General features: G+C 41.5%; 1 protein-coding gene across 1 annotated transcript in view; it reads right to left on the bottom strand.

Annotated features, from left to right (window-relative positions):
- The window catches only part of Col24a1 (collagen type XXIV alpha 1 chain), a 266,714-nt gene that overhangs the window by 169,324 nt on the left and 79,300 nt on the right, over nucleotides 1-18,090 (bottom strand). The window contains exon 19 of the mRNA XM_051165699.1: nucleotides 15,712-15,765. Within this exon, the coding sequence (XP_051021656.1) occupies nucleotides 15,712-15,765 (54 nt within the window). The remainder of the gene's footprint in view (nucleotides 1-15,711; nucleotides 15,766-18,090) is intronic.

The raw sequence follows: 18,090 nt of genomic DNA, 5'->3' as shown, positions 1-18,090 counted from the left end.
GCTGGCTTATTCTAATTGGGTCTACTGAGATGTTAAAAATGAACATCCAATAGGCCGCCTTTATTAGATATGAGTATTTTCTCTAATGAAGACCACCCCGATGCAAAAGAGGACCCACTAACTAGCCCATCCTGGCATTGCTATGATTTATGGTCTTGACTAGCTTTTGTAATGAGCAGCTGGCTCCATTCACCACAAAGAGCACCCCAAACTCAAATACTTGGCAAGAGCAACAGCCCAGGGGAGTTCACAGCTGAATCAACAAACACCCTCAGTATCCTCTACCATTACAAGTTTGTGTGGGATCTGTGCTCAAAACTGACATTGCTCTGCCTAGAGAAACTGCAAAGCATAGTGAATATCACTTACACATTTCTAGTACTTAGAAAGAAATTTTATGTTAAAGCAAATGGTGTTTTCCCCGAGACACCTGGAGTACATCCTACAAAGAATAGTAATGCACAGGAATGCATGTTGTTACCACAGCAATTTCATAGCTTGATGGAAATAAATAAACATTAAGAACAGATATGTCTTCAAGTGTGATGCTTATCTGGAAAGGGCAGTTCTCATCAGTGCCAATGGCAAACACCAACACTTATGACAATGTCCAAATCCTTGGCCTTCACCAACTGCTGCTGAAACTCAGAGCTTCCTGTCTGGAAGGAACAGGCAGGAAATGCTGGCCCATCCTTGAGCAGATCCCTGACCACATGGTATGATTAACTTCAGAGTATTGAATTCTCCAGTTTCCACAGTGATGCCAGCACTCCTCCAGGAGTGATACCAGGGCCTGGATAATCATAGACTTTTCATTACCTTAGTCTCGGGTTTCCCTTCAGTACTGAAATAGAGATTGTCTTTGAGGGGAAAATACATCACTTTTAAATACCAATCACATACTGCTCAGAGTGAGTCCTGTTCATCTGCTCTTTCACTAAAATCGGGCTGTACCTGAAGGACAGATTATACAAAAGAAAAGCACACACTGGTTGTTTGAGATGGCTAAGGATCCAGGCCCAAAAGAGAACAAAGATAAAAAGGATAGATTAGGAGGCCCAGGAAGGAAATTCTTTTCACCAAACTACAACTTTCTCCAAGGACTGAACTGTTCCTAGTCTTTCAAGGAATGGCTGTTAAAGTTTCCTTTTTATCAAATCTTAAACACAATGCAAAGAGGCTTTTGGCATATTGAATGCTTATTTCTAAAGTATGAGCTACTTGAAGGTAGGACATAATTTAATTAACCTCAGCATTTGGTTTAGTGGTCGTTTCTAAAAGTTCTGTTGGAAATGAATGACAGAATTAGATTCTCTAATGAGAAGCCTGGCATACAGAAGCCTGGTAGAGCTTTTGTGTATATGTATTTGGTGTGTGTGTGTGTGTGTGTGTGTGTGTGTGTGTGTGTGTGTATGTGTGCATGTGTGTGTGAGTGTGTGCATGTGTGTGTGCCTATGCACGTGTCTATACATGTGTTAGGTAAGGATGAGGAGGCTATCAGGGATCAGTGTTGTCATCAAACATCTAACAGATGTAGGGGTGTAGGCTGCTGTTAGAACATTGTTTATTTCACCAGGGAGTGACAGGCATCTCCCACAGCCCCAGTTGTAGCTGCTGGGTCAGATGTAGTGTCATTGTGACAACAGATTACTAAGACTCCCCATCTTTGCTGTGTAGTTACTGATTTAGCGAATGTATTCTTCTCCTTTATAATTACAGCAGAGAATGAAAAGTTTGCATTTGTGTGGGTTAGACAATAGTCACTTATAGTTTTCCTGTGTTACCGGAGTCTTGTCATAATAATATAGTCTGAACGGGTACGGACTATCAGAGCACACCACACAATAACACTCCAAACCACTAAGCATAGTGTCATGCTGAATGAATCAGGAAGCCAAAGGTGACCACCCCAGGGACTTGACAAGAGACCTAGACTCCAGATGATGAGAATAAGCCTCAGGAAGTTTCATGGGAGGGCCAGTTTTCTGAGGTTTTAGGAGTCTAGTGACCATGAATGTAATGGACCATCTCCTATAGGACGAATGAAGCACAGCATTAGTCCCTGTGTCGCCAGAAGGAAGGATAGGCCACTTTGGACTCTGAGAGCAAAGCAGGAGCACCACTCTCTTCCATACACCAAGTCCTGTGAAGATTGCCAGTTTCAAGGGGAGACTGTGCAGCCCTACTATGTAATCATTCACTTCAGAAGATCCCACAGCACTAGAGAAGTGGAAGACATAGACAGATACACTACAACTCGTGACCATCTCTGGCAAGAGGAACATGCTACCTTCAGCAGTCTAGAGTGAAGTCATGTCATCTACAGCAGAAAGTCATTAGATCTTTGGGAAGTAACTCTTGGGGTCAGTGGATCTTGCCAGAGGGAGACTGCTTGATCATGAGGTATCAAGTGAGTCCACACCCCAGCATTTCCTGTGCTCTATGGGAACTGCTAAGTCATAAATTGAGGTGGAAAATCCTGTAGCCATGACTGAACACAAACAGACCCAATGGGCACACGAGAACTGCATGCGGAGATAGCCCAGACTTCCAGGTTAGCCCTCAGAGATTCATCAGATCTGCTCTCCTGGCTTTCCCACAAGACGGTACAGGTCGGAATGGAAAAGGCAGGACCTATGTACCCAGGCAGAGCCCAAAGAAAAGGCTGATCATGATCTAGGGTGGGTCAGTGTCGGTGGGTCTTAGCTGGAGATCGTCAACAACTGCATAATATGATAACTATGGATATCCTGAAACAACAGCAGAGAGGAAATACTTGCTTAAAAGATTGATCTATGAGCAGGGTACTAGCTCATTTTACTACTGGAGAGACATGACTTAACATGAGATGATAGGGCCATATGGCCAAACCTCCAGGTGGATGAGACATGAAAGAGGTAATAGCTAGAATCATAGAAGGGATATGTGGGCCAACGCACAAAGGGCGAAGGGTTTTGTATCACAGAGTAAGGCAAACCAGGAAGTACAGGTCAAAGAAGAATGACTGAAAACCAAGTATACATAAAGTCTTATCCATCTGGCATTAGCTTACCCCTCTTCACTAGCACCCTTCAGACAAGACTGAGTAGCATGTAAGTAAAATAGACAGGGTAGCAAAGACACAGGCTATGCATTGGTCTACAGGATGCCTTTTGCCCCTTGCTAAGCCTCATAACAGTTGCTGGTGATGCTGATAGTCCAAACTGTTGCCAATAGAGATAAACACATTTACCAGCATGGCCTCATCTCCCCGAGGAAGCCAACTAGCCACTTAGTAGCAAGTGTGCTGGACCCAGGCCTTTCCCATCTATTGTCTCTACCCTCACAGACAATGGGTACCATTCAGAGGGGGGAGGGGAGGTTCTACTGCACTACATAGAATGCCTGGTCCATAGCATCTAATCCCACAGGTCACAGACTCTGAATCAGAGCCTTCTTCACGTGGTGAGAGGCTGAGCCCAGGATACAATCTTCTGGCCTCCAGCTAACCTGGAAGATAAAGGCAGCCTTCCTCATTTGACACTGGAGCAGCCCTTTAGAGGTGTAACAGGAGTGACACATGGCGTGTTTATTAAAAACCCTCTACATGGCGCTTTCCCCAAATGCGGAGGCTGTAAGGAGACAAGGAGTGGGAAGACATGTGCGCCTACTTACTGTAATTCTCAACGCCACACTGTCATTCATACCTCATGTCACACAGCCCCAGACCCTACAGAGTCTGTGGTCATGGCAACCAAAAGTGTCTCTCTTGACAAGAAACACCACAAAGTTCCTGGAAATTTTAATGCTACAGCTATCCCTGGGGGCTCTTTGAATTTCTTGTGGCCAAATATGAGCAGACAGAAAGAAAAGTCATCTTACAAGCATGCCTAACAGACCCCGAGAAACACAAGCAAGGAGATGGCTTTTACACAACAAGACAGGAAGGAATACATGGGAGCATGGATCAAAAACAGGGGCCTCCTGGTCTGTGTCCTTTAGCTACACCACCACTAAGCTATGTAGACCCGCTGAGGGTGGGAGAAGCATAAAGAGGACAGAAGAGAATGGAGAAGAGGAGAACCAAGTGCGGTCCCATGGATAACTGGACCATAAAGGATGTGGTCCCTCATTTATTTATTTATTTATTTATCTTTTAAAAAAATTAATATATACATTTTATTAATTTATTTATATTACATCTAAATTGTTATCTCATCCCTTGTATCCTCCCATTCGTCCCTCTCTCCCACTTTCCCCCTACTCCCCTCCCTATGACTGTGACTGAGAGGGACCCCCTCTTTTAAACTTAGGTAGATCAAGTAGATTCTATGCAAATAAAGACACAGAAGATATAAATAACATAAAAAGGAACAGCAAGCTTTTATAGATTAGAATTTACATTTGATAGAAAAATTTCTTCATCACATATATGTCAAAAAATTTTTAAAGGCGATCATCTAGTGGGTCAAAAAGAAAATAGGAGTAAGTTCGATAAAGCAGAATAACCGCTTTGATCGCAATGCAGTATAGCCTCCAATATGTAGTGCTGGGGAGAGGTGGCTGCCTACAAAGGCTCTCTAATGTAATGCCAACTGTGTGACCTGCTGCCCAGTGATGGAGGCAATATGGAGACAACCAGTTGATATGGGTTCCAGCACGAATAGGAACACTCCAGACAGGGTATAGGACAGTGACACTATTCATGATACTACAATGATAGATACATGCCATTATGCCTCTGTCTAAACCTTAAGACGCACAGTACTGAGTGGTACAACACATCAACAATACATGCAGATATTTAATCAAATGTGGCAATCATTCCTAATTAAAAAAACTTTTAAAAATAGGAATTGATAGTTTTTTTAAAGTGTAGTCAAATATATATACTTACTTTAATTCTGACACTCGGAATTTACATTGGGAGAAATCACTGCATTTCCAGGAGCCTAGGGACCAAGTGAGGATGTACAGTACTTCCCACTCTCACACTGTATTAGCATCATCTTGATGTCAGTCACCATGAAGGTGGAGTCAGGGGTGTAAGAATCAGGGAAGAAGACTTCAAACAAGTGGGTTTGGGAATACATAATGGTGCATCTGAAAAGCCCTGGGAAAATATGGGAAGCTTAGCTCAGAAGAAACTATTACGATATCGGAATTTAAAATAACACTAGGAAGTCAATGGTTTGTGTGCGTAGGCAAAAACCTACTAGCAAATATAAAGGTAGAGAAACTCCACCAAAAATTGCAACAAAAATATAAAATTGGAGCCAGGCAGTGGTGCTACATGCCCTTAATTCCAGCACTTGGGAGGCAGAAGCAGGTGGGTCTCTGAGTTCGAGGCCACTGTAGTCTACAGAGTTCTAGGGTAGCCAGGGCCACACAGAGAAACCCTAACCTTGAAAAACCAAATAAATAAATAAATGAATAAATAAATAAATAAATAAATAAATAAAAGAATATACCTTCTCTGCACCCCATGGAACCTTCTCCAAAATTGATCACATCACAGGTCACAAAGCAAGCCTCAACAGATACAAGAGGATTGAAATAATACCTTGTATCCTATCAGATCACCATGGTCTTAGGCTGCAATTCAACAAAATCAGGAATAACAAAAAACCTACACATAAGTGGAAACTAAACTCTCTGCTAAATGACACCTGGGTCAGGGAAGAAATAAAGAAAGGAATCAAGGAGTTCCTGAAATTCAATGAAAATGAGGGAACAACATACCCAAATTTGTGGGATACATTGAAAGCAGTGCTAAGAGGAAAATTCATAGCACTAAGTGCCTTTAAAAAGAAATTGGAAACATTGCACATAAACATCTTAACAACACAACTGGAAGCCCTAGAAAAAAAAAAGAAGCAGAAACATCCAAAAGGAGTAGACATCTGGAAATAATCAAACTCAGGGCTGAAATTAACAAATTAGAAACTAAGAAAACAGTCCAAAGAATCAACAAAACCAAGAGCTGGTTCTTTGAGAAAATCAACAAGATAGACAGACCGTTAGCCAAACTAACTAAAAGGCGGAGAGACAGTATTGAAATCAACAAAATCAGAAATGAAAAGGGAGACATAACAACAGACAATGAAGAAATACAACGAATCATAAGATCCTACTTCGAAGGCATATATGCCACAAAATTTGAAAATCTAAGGGAAATGGACCATTTTCCTGATCAATTTCGCTTGCCAAAATTAAGTGAAGAACAGATAAACAAGCTAAATAGTCCCATTTCCCCTACAGAAATAGAAGCAATCATTGATAGTCTCCCAACCAAAAAAAGCCCAGGGTCAGATGGTTTCAGTGCAGGATTCTACCAGACCTTCAAGGGTGAGCTAATACCGATACTATTCAAGCTACTCCAAAAGATAGAAATGGATGGAAAATTACCAAATTCATTCTATGAGGCCATAGTCTCATTGATACCTAAACCTCACAAAGACCCAACAAAGAAAGAGAATTTCAGACCAATTTCTATTATAAACATCGATGTAAAAATACTAAATAAAATACTTGCAAAACGAATACAAGAACACATCAAAGATATCATTCACCATGACCAAGTAGGCTTCATTCCGGGCATGCAGGGATGGTTTAATATACGGAAATCCATCAATGTAATCCACCATATAAACAAACTGAAAATAAAAAACCACATGATCATCTCCTTAGATGCAGAGGACGCATTTGATAAAATCCAACACCCATTCATGTTTAAAGTTTTAGAGAGATCGGGGATACAAGGCACTTTCCTCAACATAATAAAGGCTATATACAGCAAGCCAATAGCCAAAATCAAAGTAAATGGTGAGATACTCAAGGAAATCCCTCTAAAATCGGGAAGAAGGCAAGGCTGCCCACTCTCTCCATATCTCTTCAATATAGTACTCAAAGTTCTAGCCAGAGCAATAAGACAACAAAAGGAGATCAAGGGTATCCAAATGGGAAAGGAGGAAGTCAAATTATCCCTATTTGCAGATAATATGATAGTGTACATAAGTGACCCTCAAAATTCCACCAGAGAACTTCTACAGCTGATAAACACCTTCAGCAAATTGGCTGGATACAAAATTAACTCAAAAAAGTCTGTAGCCTTCCTATGCACAAATGACAAGCTTACAGAGCAAGAAATTAGGAAAACCATATCCTTCACATTAGCCACAAGCAATATAAAATATTTAGCAGTTACTCTAACTAAGCAAGTGAAGGACTTGTTTAAAAAAATTTCAAAATTCTGAAGAAAGAGATTGAAGATGACATGAGAAGATGGAATGATCTTCCTTGCTTATGGATCGGGAGAATTAACTTAGTAAAAATGGCCATCTTACCAAAAGCAATCTACAGATTCAATGCAATCTCTATCAAAATACCTACACAATTTTTTAAAGACATTGAAAGTTCAATTCTGAACTTCATATGGAAAAACAAAAAACCCAGAATAGCTAAAACAATCTTGTACAATAAAAGATCCTCTGGAGAAATCTCCATACCTAATCTCAAACTGTACTATAAAGCAATAGTAATTAAAACAGCATGGTACTGGCACAGCAATAGGCTGGTTGATCAGTGGAATCGAATCGAAGACCCAGATATGAATCCACACACATATGGTCACTTGATTTTTGACAAAGAAGCCAAATCCATTCAATGGAAAAAGGATAGCATCTTCAACAAATGGTGCTGGTCTAACTGGATGTTTATGTGTAAAAAAAAAAATGCAACTGGACCCATATTTGTCACCTTGCACAAAACTCAAATCTAAGTGGATCAAAGACCTCAACTTAAAACCAGAGACACTAAGTCACTTAGAAGAAAAAGTGGGGAAGAGCCTGGAACATATTGGCACAAGAGAAAACTTCCTGAACAGAACACCAACAGTCCAGGCCTTAATGTCAACAATTAATAAATGGGACCTCATGAGGCTGAGAAGCTTCTGTAAGGCAGAAGACACTGTCAAGAGAACAAAGTGACAGCCTACAGACTGGGAAAAGATCTTCACCAATCCTACATCTGACAAAGGTCTAATATCCAAAATATATAAAGAACTCAAGAAATTAAATGCCACCAAACCAAATAACCCAATTGAGAAATGGGGCTTGGAACTAAACAGAGAATTCTCAACAGAGGAATATCAAATGGCTGAGAAACACTTAAAGAAATGCTCAACCTCCTTAGTCATCAGGGAAATGCAAATCAAAACAACTCTGAGATTCCATCTTACACCCATCAGAATGGCTAAGATCAAAAACTCAAGCAACACCACATGCTGGCGAGGATGTGGGGAGAGAGGAACACTCCTTCATTGCTGGTGGGAATGCAAACTAGTAGAGCCACTTTGGAAATCTATCTGGTGCTATCTCAAAAAACTGGGAATAGGGCTTCCTCAAGACCCAGCTATTCCACTCCTTGGAATATACCCAGAAGATGCTCCAGCACACAACAAGAAACTTTGCTCAACCATGTTCATAGCAGCCTTATTCATAATAGCCAGATGATGGAAACAGCCTAAGTGTCCCTCAGTAGAAGAATGGATAAAGAAACTGAGGTATATTTACACTATGGAATACTACTCAGCTATTAAAATCAAGGAATTCCCGAAATTTGTGGACAAATGGATTGAGCTAGAAATGATCATAATGAGTGAGTTAACCCAGAAGCAGAAAGACTCAAATGGTATATACTCACTTATATCTGCATACTAGCCCAAGGGGCATGTCCCATGAAAGTCTTCACTTACCAGGAAACTGGGACAGAGGGGAGGACATCCTATTGGGACTCGAGATGAGAGAAGCATGGGAGAATAGCAAAATAGAAGGATCCAGAGGGTCCTAGAAACCTACAAGTAGAACATTATGATAGGCAGATTTGGGCCCAGGGGTCCCGCTCAAACTATGGCACCAGCCAAGGACAATACAGGCCATAAACTTCAAACCCCTACCCAGATCTAGCCAATGGACAGGACATTCTCCACAGTTGAGCGGAGAGTGGGGTATGACTTTCACACGTACTCTGGTGCCTCATATTTGACCATGGCCCCCGGAGGGGGAGACCTGGTGGCTCTCAGTGTAAGGATAGCAGGCTACCAAGAAGAGACTTGATACCCTATGAGCATATAAAGGGGGAGGAAGTCCCCCTCAGGAACAGTCATAGGGGAGGGGAGTAAGGGGAAAATGGGAGGGAGGGAAGAGTGGGAGGATACAAGGGATGTTACATTGAGATGTAACAAGAATAAATTAATAAAAAATTATTTTGAAAAAAAGAAGAAATAATAAATAATTAAAAAAATAGAAAGTATAAATTGGAACACATTTTTTAAAAATTGAACAAAACTACCACATGGAAAAAATTATAAATATTTCTCAAAAAACTAGAAAAGGAGATTTGAGCAAATGAAAGACAGGCATTGTTCTCAGAGCGGATGACTCACTTGCATAATTATATTGTATAAACTCTAGCCAATAAAAACAAGGATGGTATTGCTAATGAGACTAGATAAGATGGACGCTAAACTTTACATGGGAAAAATAATTCAAATATACACAGAAAAATACTGAAAATTAGAAGCTAAGGGGGGTTTTCCTCCATTAAAACATGCTGCGAAGCTTGTGCTCTTCGCGAACATGGAACCTGTATGTAGGCAACGGTGTTAGAATAGCACAGCCCAGTGCACTAAGTCAAATCAGTCCTGTGTTCCCTGTTACTCCATGGCCTCTGCCCTGACATGGCTGTTACATACATGAACTCACAGCAGCTGTGGCTCTGCACAAGGTCGAGGTGGTTGAAAGTTTCAACATCCGAGGAAGAAGGAGGTGTCTTTCACCTCTGCCCTAGCTGAGAGGTCAGTGGCAGGTGATGGTTGCTGAGGGGATGGAGTCACTTTGCATTGGAGGACAGTGCCCAGGGGTAGGCTTCCCTAGGCATTTCTAGACTCCATCCACACAGGCAGATGGGCGGGCAAGAGCTGGATTCGGTAAGCTAACATTGAGGGTCCAGCGGCCAAGTTGCTGAGCCACAATCACCTATAACCCCAGCTCTAGAGAATCTGACACTGTCTACTGGTATCCAAGGGCACCTGCATGCACACACACAGAAAATAAAAATAAAATAAAATAAAATCTTAAATAACACCAGTCAAATGTGTTTGTTGGGAGGCAGAAGCAGGCGGATTGCTGTGAGTTCGAGGACAGCCTGGTCTACAAAGCGAGTCCAGGACAGCCAAGGCTACACAGAGAAACCCTATCTCGAAAAAAAAAAAAAAACAAAAAAAAACAAAAAGCAAGCAAGCAAACAAACAAACAAAAAAGATCTTGCTACTATAAAATGTTTGCATTTAGGTCAAATGCACCCTGTCCCCTAGAACGATTCACTCTCCTAACTGGTAACTGGAAGGCTTCTACAGCAAGCTTACTTCCTAATGGCTGTCTTTTGTTACTTTGTATTATAAACATCACAGAACACCGTCCCTGTGCCACGTTCTGCTGCAGTGAGTGGTAGTAATAATTTTACAAGGTTGCTGAACCACAGGCCAGACAGTTTCCAGGCAGAGGGTGACCAGAGAATGCTCTGACTTTCCCCAAAGCCTTCCTGGCTTGGCCACAGTTTTGTTCCGACAAAGCAAAGGAGCTTCAGCGATAGAGAACCGGAGGATGAAATGTGTTCATTTTCGTTATAGTTTTTACCTTTAGAACTAGGAGTCTTGAGCGCCATTGTTTGGTTTCTATACACACTATACACACTATACACTCTTAGTTTTTGCTCATCCATCCACACTCCTCTCAGTCTCGCCCTCCCTCTACAACCTCCAACCTGTTTTCCTGTTACGTGTATGTTATGACTTCTTTTTAATCTCTTCTTCTTTTTCCACCTCAACCTCCACTTATGGCTCCTTTATCCCTTCTTATTGTCTCCAGTTCCCTGCCCTATTCCCCTATATACCCACACACATAAAAATGAAAATCTCGGGTGTGCATATGAGGGAAAATGTGATCATTGTCTCTCTGGGTCTGGGATAGTTTGCTTAAGATAATAATTTCCATTTTCCTACAAACGTCATGATTTCATTTTATGGCTTAATAAAATTCCATTGTGTATATACACCACATAAAATGTGGTTATTGTTGCTGCTAATGACCCATGGAATACCCTAAGTGAACCCAACTCAGCCCCGTGGGGACTGGCCCTAAGCATTTATATTTATTTCCAAGTTTTTATGAGATGGTGGTGTCCGGTAAAGGTTGAACAGAAAGTCACAGTCTTACATGTGTCAGGCTTTAGTGTCAAAACTGAAATTGCCACTCGACTAAACAGCACTCTCTCTAGTCCAGAACCCCAGTGCTGTCCCCGAGCTGGGTTAAGTAATCTTAAATCATCTCTCAGTGCTCTCTCCTTGTTCTCTGATGCACATACAGCACCCCAAAGTGACCTTCTAAAAGCACAAGCTGAGGCTGGAGAGAAGGCGCAGGAATTGAAAACACTGGATGTTCTTCCGGAGCGCTTGAGTTGGGTTCCCTGTACCGATTTTGAGGCGCTTGCAACCCTTTTTAATTCCCACACCAAGAGTTCCAACGCCCTCTTCTGGCCTCATCAGGAAACTGCATGCATATGACCTTCCATTTTGAAAAGCATAAACCAGAAAAGCCCATGCTGCTGCTCACCTAAGCTCCACTAACTTTTGATCTTAAGCAGAGCAGGCACATCCTCTCCTCTTCTCTCCCTTTTCCTCTCCCTCTTCCTGCTCCCTTTCTCTGAGTCAAGACAATAGCTTCTGCCTACAGTGACATTGCAGTGATGGCAGCTAGTGTCCCTTGTTCATATTAACCACATGCTGACATGCTGTATATGTGCTAATGTATATAACAATGTAACTTCATAAGGTTAGCACTGTAAATATTTCCATGCATAGCTGAAGTAAGGTCTACAGAGTTCAGATAGCTGGCTCAGGATGCTCAGCCTAACTCCTTGTTTTGACTTAGAAGGTACTAACTCTAGTTACTCCTTTTTCCCAGATACTAACTTAAATCTTTTATCACCTAAATAATTAACAAAAGTCTGTATCTAGATCTCACCATTTTAGCCATCACTGATATCTCTGTAACCGAATTGTGCTTTGGTGTCTTGGCATCAATCTACGCTGAATAGGGAAGCAGCGTTAATATCAGGAGTGTCTATATTTCTTTTGGACAATGAATATATTTCTTTCTGTGGAGAGGCACCTCATATAACTAATCATATTTCATGGCTTTGGTTAGTAATGCTTGGATTCAAGTCTGAAGCCCATACCAATAAAATGTGCGGCACTTTAGTGGCTGTGTTTTGGGCAAAAAGTCTTTAAAGTGTTATTTTTAAATTAATTCTCTGAGAATTTAATATAATGTGTTTGATCACATTCATTTCCTCAGGACCCCCCCCCCAGCCCCCGCAACCACCCCCTCAACCCTGCCCCTCATCATTGAGATTATTTCTTGCCCTCTCTTCTTCTCCTCCCATCAATCCAGTTTCTGTTGCCCACTTGTGCTGGGGTTGGGGTCTGCTCTGGTGTACAGTCACATAATTAAAGATCAGACTGCCCTTCTCCCAGCAGCCGCAAAATGCTCACAGCTACTGCACTTCCATGTCTGTCTCTCCACTCTTGTGCTGGGACTTTGTTTGGCCGGAGCTTCCACAGGTCACAGGCATTTATTCTGTCACAATCACCATGAGTTCACATGTGCATCTGCCCAGTGCATCTTAAAACACTGTTCCCTTGCAGTCCTTACCACCTCTGGCTTTTACAATCTTTCTGTCTCCATTTCTCCAAAGATCTCTGACCCTTGGGATAAGGGGTACAAAAGCATTTTTTTATGTTTTGCATTAATACAACTCAGACATCATCTTGAAGACCCTCAGCCACCACCTACTTAGGTTTCTGTGAATGCCCCAGGCTGCCCCATTGTCTCCTCCCTCTAAGGCCTGAGTCTAATCCTGAGCATCTGTTTCTCATCCTCTTTCCTTTGATCCAATCCCACGTGGATGCTCTACATAACTCACCTATCTGCCTTGCTTTGCAGAAACAAGTTTGTCTATGTGCTGTTTTAGCTGTGATACTCACGTTTTTTTGTTTTGTTTTGTTTTTTGTTTTTGTCACCTATTCTCATCCTATTTTAAACATTTTCTAATCTCCATTGTGATTTCTCCCCCCTTCATTTAGACTGTGAATTGCTCAGGGGTGTGCATCTCAGTCATCAAAATATATTTCTCCGTCCTTTGGTCATTAACTTGAAACCTAATTCTAGCTTTGCTCTGCTACTAAAAGTTCTTTAAATTCTTCGATCTCCAGTTACCTTAAAAGTCTGAAGTTTAGGAGAATGGATATAACTCCCAACTGCACTCTAAATGCCCATCCTTGTGTAGCTCCTTCCCACTACCAACACAACAAAAACAAAAACAGAAACAAAATTAACTTTTTTTCCAGCAGAAGAAGAGATAGTCACAGAAATCTACAGCTGGTCAAAATGCAGAGAGCAACTGACAGTTGGGTGCCCACCACCAACTGACACATTTGCAACACAACCTATCACCTGGGCCACAGGAAACATGCAGAAGATGGGGCGGGTGGGAGGAAGAGTGGAAAGAGAAAGGTCCAAAACATCTGCTGCAAGATGCTGCTCACGTCCGGTCACACATGCAACACGTTTATGAGCTAGAAGATGTCGCAGTGATTAAATTGCCCCAAATGATCATGTACTAATTATTTTTCCTTTGTTTTTAATTAATTTATTTAGTTATTCACTTTACACCTCAGTCACAGTCGCCTCTCTCCTCCCCTCCCAGTCCCTTCCTTCCCTCTCTCCCTCCTCCCCCATGCTCTCTCCCTCCTCCCCCATGCCTCCTCCCTACACTTCAGATAATGGTGCCTCCCCACTAACCCAACCCAGCACATCCAGCCGCATCAGGACTGAGCACATACTAGTTCTTAAAAGACTACAGAAAACATCTCTGGGCCTGTGGGAAAAGTTTAAAGCAGGTGAAGAAAAACAGGTGGTTAGAGGTCAAGACGTTTTATAAGCAATGTGGGGTGAAAGATAATGAAGGCAATGTGCCAACTGTTGATGGAAAATGATACAATTGTAAAGGAAACATGAAAAATGAACATCTTTGGATCATGGGTTATGAGGGAAAGATATAACTTGCATACTCACATCCATGCTTTATACAAAAGAAGACGCTTAAAATCATAGCGATAAGAGACAGAACAGCCCCCGCCCCACAAGGCAGACGCCCCTCAGAACTTCAGTTACAATAATTTGCAGTTGGGACTAAGGGTAAGACTCTTTTAAAAATAATTACATTTAAATTAGATTCTGCATCCTTGGTGAAAGAAGCCAGGCAAGGCCTATCTGTTCCAGAAATGTTTCCATTAAACTTGATCGAAATAAAAGAAGATAGGTTCATATAAAGAGACAAGCTTCTACTCATATCAAGTTTTAATTGCTCCTCAAAACAATGTCCTGCTCAGGGCAGCATCACTATGCTCCTGTACTTTATGCCCCACCACTTCCGTGTTAACAAAACCAGGTGCAATGGGATGCTTGATTTTTCTTCTGTCTATAATGAATGTGTTTTAAAAAAAAAGAAGAATAGCTGTTTACTAAAACAACAACAACGTCAGCCCTCGGAGAGCAGCTGTGGAATAGGATCTGAGGTCTCCACAGAGCAAGCAGCCATCCTGCAGTCCTGTCTGACCTGCCTGGGGCTCTGCCTCTAGGGAGTTGTGAGTTCTTTGCTTTATTTATTCAGAAGCTAACTTATATTCTCAGCACTGTTACTGCATCTGGTATCCTGAGTTAGACTTGGGGTATACTGCTGAAAACAGGGTGAAACGCAGAGGCTGTATCTCACATAACATCTGGTATTCATGTTATGAGTCAATAACATTCCAGTGTTTCATCAAGAGAGAAAGAGAGAGAGAGAGAGAGAGACAGAGACAGAGACAGAGAGACAGAGACAGAGAGAGACAGAGACCAAGAGATGGAGAGAGAGAGAGAGGTTCTTTATCAAGCCTGAAGCCAAACTCAGCATTTCAAACACATATAAACAAACTTGATATATTCTCTATATGCTTAATTACATTTATTCCCTAGTACGAAGTCCAAGTCCAAGTGTAAGCATTTTATACTGCTAAATCAGTGGAGTTTATGTGTCCATTTTGTTTACAATTCTTAACTATGTATCATTGGCCATTGTCATGCAGAACAGACTCATTGGCTGTGATTTCATCAGAATAAAAATGTGGATAGTCTAGAGTTTGCATCTCTAATAAAAACTCTGGAAGACAAAATGTTTCCAAGTCCTAACCCCCGTGATTCACCAGAGGATGAGCCTCTCCTGAGCCTCTGTGAGGCTCACAGCCACAACGCAGGAGCCTGGAAAACATTATTATCCATAGGTACCTTCTGGATGAGCACATATGAGATATAAATTTAGATTCAGTTCCCATTGTCACTGTGACAAGAATCCAAAGCTTACACGTGCTCTGGCCCCATGAACTTCAATTCGTCCTCAGTTTCCTGTTTCCTTGGGACCCCTGATGGAGTAAACATAGTCTAAGCTGCTTTCCAAAGACAAACTTCAGAGAGAATCTTTCTTAAGCTTCCCACAAAAGGCATGTTTTGTAAATTAAATATAATTTTCATCATGTTTTATTTCAAATATATCATCTTTTAATCAATGATTTACCTCTGGTCCTGGAGGGCCAGGTGGTCCCTGGGGTCCTGAATCACCTGGTTGACCCTAAGGGGGGAAGAGAAAAATCAAAATATGAACATTAACTTAATAAACATAACTAAAAGTGGAAACTCACATTTTGAAACTGAACATTTAATATATTATGTCAGTCGAGGTTGTAATGGCCTTCCAGAGATGTAATTCGTAAGACTCCTGCTCCCCTGTTCCACACGGTCATCACTTGAGGGCATCAGCCATCTTCCCTGGCTTCAGGCCCCACACACTCCTCATCACACCGTCACTGTGAAAATTACTTACGTTAATGTTTGTGGTGCAATATATACTTACTTCTGTTAGATATACAAACAAATTAGCCAGTCAGATGGCTCAGTCAAGAGACGTTAGGTGTGAAAATGTTCATGTATGCATATATTTGTGCATATGTGCATGTGCACATGAGTATATGACTGTGTACATATGTGTTTATATGTGCATGTGTATGCACATGCATGTATATGTGTGTACATGTGTGTGTGTGTGCATGTGTGTGTAAGTACATATGTATGTGTGTTTCTCCAGAAACAGGCTAATAAAGCAGAGGCAGAGAGTTCTAGAAGAGGACTTGCTTTTTATAATCAGAGCCCTGGACACTTCTGAAAATGTCCCTGAGTAATTACGACTTCCCTGGATTTAAATCTTTGCTGCTTGGTGTCTCTAAATCTCCCTTTTCAATCAAAAAGACAGAAAGGACAATGACGTGCTGACATTCTCACAGTCATCGTGAAGGTTGAATGAGACAATGTGCGGCCACTGTGGAGCCTGGGCATATAGGAAGATCCTGAACATTAGTCAACAAGACAACGATGGACTGTCCACTTCCTGCCCCCCGCCCCCGTCCCTGCCCCTCCACCCCCGGCTCCTCTCTTGGCTTTGCCTGCAGTTTCCAGATCACTCCAACTCTGGAATTCAGAATTGAGGGCTCAGTTTCAGCATTCCGGAAGTTACTTTGGATGCTCATATTGAAGTTGTAAAACAGAGCAGAAGATGGAAGGGGAGCAGGTATGAACCGGAAGCCAGGAAAAGGGTCAAGGCTTTCACAGCATGGCATCATGGTCCAGGGGAGAGGAATGTGAAGACCCTGTTGCTTTCCTAAACAAACTGCTGAATTTGCTGATTTTTCCCTCAGCCGCCATATGAGCTTTGAATCTGATTGAAATTGTCCTAAGATGACATCAAATTGCAGGACACAGCGTGAGGGGACCCATTTCCCGGCAACTGTAGTTTGGATGTTGACGGGCAGTGTGAAGGCATCTGACACAAGGGCGCTCAGAACAACTGCAACAAGAATCTAGACAGTTTGGGAAAAGGCTCATCTTCAAATGGCAGAACCAAACTTACAACCTGTCTGAACCAGTGTATGAGGGAGTCTTAAATTTACACCGGACAGCATCTCTCCTAAAGAGTGATGAGGTGGGCTTCATGGGGCCCTCTAGTGGCAAAAACCAATTAGAATGTAACAAGAAACACCCAAGAAAAACTAGCATATCCTCAGGCCCTTCATTTGATTGACCAGCAAATGCTATAATAATAATAATAATAATAATAATAATAATAATAATAATAATAATAATAATAATAATAATAATAATAATAATATTGAGGAGCAATTTGTTAATATTTCATAATAATCATTTGTTTTACAAAACATAAATTGTCAGCTTTCTATGGATGTCAATTTTCCTTTATAAAACTTCCTGTGAAGAATTTTTAAGTAGTTTACAGAATGGTGCAGTGTTTGGTGAATCTTTATAAATGAGGAAACTTCTAGTGTACTGATGGTAAGGGGGCCAGCACACACATGCACACACACGTGCTGTAGCTTAGGGGGAGAAGAGGTCCTGACCCTTCCAGAAAGGGCAGTTTTCCCTGATTTCTGATCTCGCTGAACAAAACCTTCCCTGTTCTGGAGTGTTCACACCTTCCACACCAGGCTGCTCCTACATCTGGAAAATATTCCTTCATGTTATAACTCAGGCCCACTTGGAAGAAATAATGGCAATCAGTAAAATCTAAGATGACAGAAAAGCAGAGCTGGGATGTAGGGAGATGCTGACCAGGCTTTTAGGTAGGCACAAACTTGCATAACCGAGTGTGGCAGTTTGTCTCTTAAAAAGCCAACCGATCATATATAGAAATTTTCACCAAATAAACAGTCTCCTGTCCTTTGGTTTTCAGGCCAAATATCTTGGTATTAGTAAGATACAAATGAGTTTGGGCATCAAAGAAAAGGTTCTTTCATTAATATATCATATGTGTGTGTGTTCTTATATGTACACATATGTGTGAAAGACTGGGTGCTTGTGTGCATGTGTGCATGTTTGTGTAAGCCAG

This window comes from Acomys russatus, chromosome 23 (genome assembly GCF_903995435.1).
Source record: "Acomys russatus chromosome 23, mAcoRus1.1, whole genome shotgun sequence".
Taxonomy (NCBI): Eukaryota; Metazoa; Chordata; class Mammalia; order Rodentia; family Muridae; genus Acomys; species Acomys russatus.
This window is presented reverse-complemented; position numbering and strand designations above follow the sequence as displayed.